Here is a 7,293-nt window from a genome sequence, read left to right on the forward strand (position 1 = left end):
CCTTTCCATTCGTTTGCCTTTGCCCCTCAGAGCAAGTTCGTTGCAGCTCCTCGAGCTGTCTGTGAAGCTGGGATTGGGGTCTGAGGCAAAAAGGGGTGTGACCTGGGCCTTAGGTTCATTCCTCTCTCCGTGGAATGAATGCTGCTATTGGCAATGTGGGGGACTTTTGCAAAAAGTGAGCACTGGATATGGAGCTGGGCCGACCCGATTATTGCCACTTGCTCGTTTTTACTTTGGCCAGGTCACTTAGCCCCTCTTTGTGCCCTAATTTCCTTCTGTGTAATAAACTGGGAGTTGGGGACATTTCTGTGTCTTTATATCTTAACACCTTATCATTTTGTCTTCCTCATCCTTCTTTCAGCCTCTTCTCCCCTAGTGATCCAATTTCCCTTCTCCCATTTCCATTCCTCCCCCTCCCTTTTCTTGCAGATAAACTCAGCATCAGCTGGTAATCAGGTCTGCGGGCCAATTGTCAATCCCCATATTGGCACATGGAAGGGAGTTTGTAGAGACCACCCACCCCCCAGCCTGTGAGCTCTGATTGGCTCACAGGGTCTGATTTACCTTTGTGTCCCTGCTTCCTGCCTGGCAGGTGTGAGTGGAGTGAACAGGGGAGCTGGAGAATTGTCCTGAGGGGTATGGACAGGGTGCCAGCTCAAAGGCTGTGGGATGGAGGGACAGGTGTCTTTCCCCTGCAGTTGGCTGTGCCCCGCCTCCTCCCCAATGCCCCGCCTGTTGAGTGAGTCACAGGCCAGCGCACACCTGAGTCCTCACGCCTGCCTGGCCGCTGGTTCAGGCCTGGACCCTGGGTCTGGTGAGGTCATACGTGTTGGTCCTCCCAGAACGCCGGTAGGGCCCAGGTGCCCCCACCCTCTGACAGGCAGAGCAGCCACTCCAAAGGCCGAGCTGGATGTGGCCTGGGCTCTGGGCTCCGCAGGAGGAGGTGAGTGACCTGGGGCCCTCTGTGCAGGCTTCCTGGCAACCCGGGGCTGGGGGAGGAGGTTGCTGGGGGTGAATGCAGGGGTGGGGACCCCGCTGACAGGCAGACACTTCATGGCCCTGCGTCTTCCCCAGGCACAGGCCCCTTTGTGAGCAGCAGACCGGCCTGGGGGCTGGCAGCAGGACACCCGCGTCTGCATGCTGAAGAAGATGGGTGAGGCCGTGGCCAGAGTAGCGAGGAAGGTCAACGAGACGGTGGAGAACGGCTCTGACACCCTGGGTGAGTGAGGGCAGGGCTCTCCCGCTGCCCTGGAGGTGGTGGTGAGGTGAGCTTAGCAATGAGATAGAAGAGAGGAAAGAGACAGTCTCACGTGCGCGCTCGTCACGCGAAGTGTTTCATGGAACTGTCATTGCAGCAGTGTATAGTCTGTGTGTACTGGGTCTCAGTGTAAGGCATATTTCTTACTATGGGTCATGGTCAAAGAGGTTTGAAAATCACTGAGACTGTCTGCTTGCCCTTGGACTGCCGGTGACTGAGTGTGCGTGCGCCTTTGGACCAGCTGGAAGTGTGGAGTGGCACCCGCGTACCAGGCCCTGGCCCGGGCCTCCTGAGTGTTACCTTGTTGAATCCTCACAGCGCCCTGGGGTGAGTGATGCCTGCTGGGTACCGCGAGCCTCAATCTGCAGATGAGGAGGGGGTGGATGGGCAAGGTGGCAAAGTGGAATTTTTTGAGGTTGCCCAGTCAGGAGGCCCCTTTACATTACACTCCATTGTTTCACTTAAATCGTGTTTTATGTTTTTTTGCTTTGAATTGGTCATAGCATTTTATCCCATCAGTCACCCCAAGACTCCAGGCATTTAAGCAAGTCATCTCATTGAATTGAATTCAGCAGATATTTACTGATCATCTGCCCTGTGCAAGGGGCAGCAGGGGGTACGGTGCAGTGACCTGTGTGTGTGTCTGTGTGTGCACATGCTAGTGTGCTAGTGTAAGTATGCACGCATTTATGTTTCGCTCACTAGAATGTGACATCGCTGTAGAGCTACAGGCGTGTTGTGGGAACTGGGAGGCCTGGAGCACAGTCCTGCCTGGGGGATGATCATGCAGATGGACAGGTGGAATTGGGTTAGGCCTTCGGTACACAAGAGGGATTTCATAGGCAGGTTGGGGGTGTGTGTCTATTTCTGTCTCACAAAGGAACATCTATTTCCACGGTGGTTACTGCCTAGCTGAGACCCAGGGACTGGACAGGCAGAGCATTTCTGCGAGCAGCTACTCATCAGGTGTGTCGGCAATGCAGGCTTCTGTGGCAGGGAGTGGTGGTACAGGAAGTGGAGGGACACCCAGCCTTCAGGATGCGCTTGGTCACTGCCTCTTCCAGGAAGCCCTCAGCCCAGCCCCCACCACCCCTTGTTCCCTTCTTCCTCTGAGGCTCTCATTCAGCGTGCCTTGAGGGCAGGGACCCTGTGGTCATTCGTGCCCGCCCCCTCAGCCTAGTGCAGTGTCAGGCACTTTGGAAGCCAGTGGAGGTGTTTGCTTGAGAGAGGCACCTCCTGTGTCAGCAAGCTCGCTGAAGATTGAAGATTGTTGTTGGTGTTGGAAGGAAGTCTCAGGGGGAGCCCTAAGCTGTGGGCCTCAGTGAGGGGATTCTAGAATCCTGCCGCAGTCACTAACAGGGCTGGTCAAGGCTCTCTACCACTGAGACTGTAGGTGAGAGCCAGGCTTTGGGTCACGTGGACCTGGATCTGAATCCCCACTCTGCCACCCACTCACCTGGTACCTTAGCAGATGGCTTAACCTCTCTGAGCCCCTCTTCCTTCAGGCATAAAATGGGATGGTAACTGTGTCTACCTCACCAGAGTGGTTAGGAATAATTTACCATGTCTGCAAGGTGCTTGGCACGGAGGGAGCAAAATAATTTTTTTAATTTTTACTATTGTTGCTATATTATTTTTAATTTTTACTCATCCCTGAAAGCTGGTGGTAGGGCCTAAGTCTTCCCCTGTGCACATGCACCTCCTCCAGGTGTCAGCCAGCCAGGTCTCCGCTTGGCCTGCTTCTCATTGCCTTTGAGCAGGGAGTTCAGAGCAGATTGACAGTTCAGAGCCAATTGACTACCACCATGTCTGGGATCGGAACCCTGACTGTCTGGCACCAGAGCCTGAGCCCTCTCCCTACTGTGCAGCCCTGGGGTGGGGGCAGATGTTGGTGATACCCAAGTTATGAGTACAGCAAAGCTCTAGTTAACTTGGGAGAGTCTTTAGCCCTGGCAATCTTGCCCGAGCCCAAGACTTTCATGTGGAAGGACTGGGTCTTAAGGTTAGGGTTGAGCCATAGGGAGTCTTTGTGCCTCTGCAGTGGCCAGAGAAGAAGTAAAATATCAAACCAGGCCACCGAGGGCACCTTCAGTCCTGACCCTTGGAAAGTGGAGCTGACCAGGCTCATACAATCTAAGGGGCCTGGAGTCTAAGCAGTTAGCACGTATTGAGTACCTGCTGTGTACAAGGTGCCTTGGAGGCTCCCAGGGATGTGTGCTGTAGAGTCCTGGACCTGAGACCAGCCTACCACCTATGAGACGGTGCAGGATCCATGCTAAGCTGTGTCGTACGGACCACAGGTTGTCATCATTCCGAGGTGGGAGATGTTGCTGCATGCTGAAGTAGTCCAGGAAGGCTTTCCGGAGGAGGTGGGAATTGAACTGGGTCTTGAGAGATAGGTGAAGTAACTCTACATGGTTCTTGTGTAAAAGAGCAAACAATCTGAAGCAGCCTAAACATCTAGCATCAGAAAATGGCTTAAATAAATTTTGTTACAGCTGTACAGTGCCATTTATGTAGCCATTAACAATGGTACATGACATTTTGTTTTATGCCCGAATAAAGACTGGCATATTGTCTTGTATAACATGAATTGGAAAAAACCAAGGATTCTAAGCTATATATACAGTAAGATACCAATTATGTTAAATGCGTATGTATATATAGAAAAGAAAATAGAAATAAAACAAGATAGAAATGGGAGTTAGAAAGTACTATTCCACACTTTCTAATGTTGTACAATGAACGTATCACACTTAAAGAATAGATTTTAGATAAAGGACAACCTGCTGCTCTAGAAGGTGGAAATAAAACACATGTCCCAACAACAGTCAAGAGTTCAGGGTTAGCACCTTCTGGAAGCCCATGACCCTGGCTGAGATGTGGGCTTCCCTGGCTCCTCCCGTTGTGCTGGGCTCCCTCCCTGCCCTCCAGTGTGCAGGCCTGGCAGGGTGGCCACTGCAAGCCACAGGTGCGTTGCTGCAGGATGGGAGATTCCCTGTAGAGACTGGGCTGGAAGAGCTCGGTTACAGGCTTGCTCTCACCTTACGCAGGTGGGTAACCCTGCTAAGCACCGCTCACACTCCTCTAGCAGTCCCCGGGCACCTCCGGTGGCGCTGGAGCCAGGCTCACTACTCCTCCTGTAACCTGAGCTTGGGTCCCAGCCCTTCTCACCCCCCTGCAGGCTTCTGCAGCCCCCAGAAGTGGGCTTCTTTCCATCTGGCCCTGGTAGGCCCTCGGCTTGAGTTGAAGCTGCTTTCCTGGCAGCCCCTCACCCCTCCTGGGCACCTTCGTTAGACTCTTCTCACCAGCCTGCAGAGTTGAGAACTCTGCACTGTACTCAGCCTCCCTCCCCTGAACCAAGCTTTCCTCCCTGGGCTTCCCTAGGTCCTGTGCTCCCGAAGGGCCCCAGCCTGCCCTCACCTTCCCTCCAGCCAGTGTTCTGTCGGGCCAGGCTGCCCTGTACCTCACTCCCCTCCAGAGCCGAGGCTCCTAAGTCTGCTGTGTGCTTTGGGGATGACTTTAAAGAATGATCATTACTACAAAGGAGAGGGATTTGGAGAGGCCTGGGAGCAGGGAGGAAGAGCAGGCATGCCAGGCTGGGACAGGGGCGCTGCCCAGGTGGCAGAAGGAGAGACCGACAAGGGTTGGGAAAGGAGGAACCAGCCTTTATCTGGGGCCTGCTGTGTGTCAGGCTGCTGGGCTGGGCATGTTCACCTTCGATATCTTGATATCCTTTATTCCTCACTGAAGCCTTTTGTACTTCCTGACTTTGAGGATTCCTGTCTGGATGCATTTCTAGAAAATTCTAAGCCATTAGCCCATGGCACCTTGCTCTCTCCCTCCTGTGTCTCTTATGCCCAGACTTCTTCCTGGGCCTTCCTTCGCTCTCCTCAGATCTACCTTCCATTTTACAATTTGCTTCTTTGTGTTTAATCTGTTGAATCATCCACTGAGTTTCAATTTTTAAGATATTTTTATTTTCAAAAGTTCTATTTATTTAGTCCTTTAAAAAACCTGATTTAATATACTCTGATTTCTCTTCAGATCCAGTAAATCTTTTTCTTCTTACTAAAAAAAATTCTGATTTAAGGGAATGATATCTTATTTCTTTCTTACTTTTTCAACTCTATTTTTTATTTCTTTAATCATTTGACTATACTTGTTTTTTAATGTTTACTGCTTCTTCTATGAGAGGATGTTCTTAGGGGTCCGAGTCTGCTGTTCCCATTGCCTCTTGCTCTCAGCGGGTTGTTCTGGGTGGATTTCATGTAACTTTGGACTCTGCTGATTGATGTCTGCTGGAGTACCATCCGTGTGTCCTCCGGAGGGGTCGTCTTTGCTTCTGTCAAATGCCCCGAGTGTAACCAGCCTAGAAGCATGTCTTCTGTTAATTTCTCAGCCCTAAGTGTTTCTGGACCTTAAGGGAAGTGAATATTCAAACCCTAAGGAAGAACAGGCCTGTGATTTCAAAATCTTAGGGGAAATTTTTGTTTTTGTTTTTTAAATTCAGTGCCCAAAGACAAAATAGCTTTTTAATTATCAAAAAGTGGATTTTTTTCTCCAGTTTACCCCTTCGCCCCTTCCTTCCAAATCCCAGCTTTCTGCAGGGGTCTTAGCTTCGACTTCCCACCTCGAGTAGGCCCAACACTGCATTTCTGATCCATTCTAGGCCTTTAAACCTGAGCCCCTTGGTTCCCCAGACCATCACACCGGCCCAAGGCAGTAAACCCTCAGTACCAATTTTTTTTTTTTTTTTTGGAGGCAAGGTCTGGTTGTGACCCAGGCTGGAGTGCAGTGGCAGGATCACAGCTCACTGCAACCTCAAACCTCTGGGCTCGAGAGATCCTCCCACCTCAGCTTCCCAAAGTGTCGGCATTACGGGTGTGACCTTTTTTCTATTTTTGATCCCTGGAGCTTGCTCTTATTAGTATACCAGACATTGTTGTAAACACTTTACTGGTTTTGGCTTGCTTAATCTTCATGACAACTCTCTGACAAAGGTGATACTAATATCCCCATTTTACAGATGAAGAAACAAAGTTATGAAACATTTTTTTTATCCAGTGTTTCTAAGTGCCTTGTTGCATAAGGGCATTCAACTTACCTCCTCTACCTCCTTTGCAGTAGTTTCTGACTGAGTGGACGAGTACTTGCTGTTGACACAACTGCTCAGAGGTGGAGCCAGAGCTGTCCCAGGTCTGCAGGGTGCACAGCCCTGCCTTTCCCATGCACCCTGCTGCCCTCATTTAGGGGCTAGGGAAGGGGATGAAAAGGAGAGCAGAGACACCTGAAGGACCTGAAGTTCCCTCCTTCTGCTCACCCACCTGCCTCTCCTCCCAGGTCTGCTCAGAACCACAGTGGGCCCACCCTGTTCCTTGAAAAGGAGGAAAATAACCACAGGTGAACATCTACCACGGTACCTAATATTTACACCATTGTTAGGATGTCTCGAGTGGTAACGAGAGGATAGGGACAGCACCCATGGGCTGTTTCTAAGGAGCAATGTCACTGGGTCAGTTCCTTCATTCCTACACGTGTTCTAAAGGGTGGGTCTTGGGTAACTGGCATCAGGATTGTAGGGGGATGGTTAAAAATGCAGATTCATGGGCTCTACTCCAGAGCTTTGAAAGCAGAACCCCTGAGGGTGGGACCTGGTGGTTGCATGTTAGTAAGCCTCCCAGATGCTTCTGTCAGAACTTGAACTTGTTTGTTTTATCAAGTTATTATATATAGAAATAAAATTCACCCTCTTTAGTATATGATTCTATGAATTTTGACAAACACACGTAATCATTTAACTATCACCATAACAAGATTTAGAAGCTTTGTATCACCTCCAAAAGGTCCTTCGTGCTCCTTGGCAGCCAAGCCCTCCCCAGCCCCCAGGACCTGGTAGTCACTGGTGTGTCTATTTTCTATCCTTATGGTTTGCCTTTTCTGGAATATCATGCAGACAGAATCATACAGAACATAACTTTTTGAGCCTGGCTTCTTTTACTTACTTTAGCGTCACATGTTTGGGATTCATCCAT

The 7,293-nt window shown here is 50.4% G+C and overlaps 1 protein-coding gene across 1 annotated transcript in view; it reads left to right on the forward strand.

Moving 5' to 3' along the window:
- Positions 1 to 924: 924 nt before the first annotated feature.
- Positions 925 to 7,293, forward strand: part of LRRC20 (leucine rich repeat containing 20) — a 67,227-nt gene continuing 60,858 nt past the window's right edge. The window contains exons 1-2 of the mRNA XM_012658419.1: positions 925 to 943; positions 1,075 to 1,219. Of these exons, the coding sequence (XP_012513873.1) occupies positions 1,138 to 1,219 (82 nt within the window). The 5' untranslated portion in view covers positions 925 to 943; positions 1,075 to 1,137. The remainder of the gene's footprint in view (positions 944 to 1,074; positions 1,220 to 7,293) is intronic.

The sequence above is a fragment of the Propithecus coquereli genome, unplaced genomic scaffold (assembly GCF_000956105.1).
Source record: "Propithecus coquereli isolate 6110/MARCELLA unplaced genomic scaffold, Pcoq_1.0 Scaffold117, whole genome shotgun sequence".
NCBI classification, from domain to species: domain Eukaryota; kingdom Metazoa; phylum Chordata; class Mammalia; order Primates; family Indriidae; genus Propithecus; species Propithecus coquereli.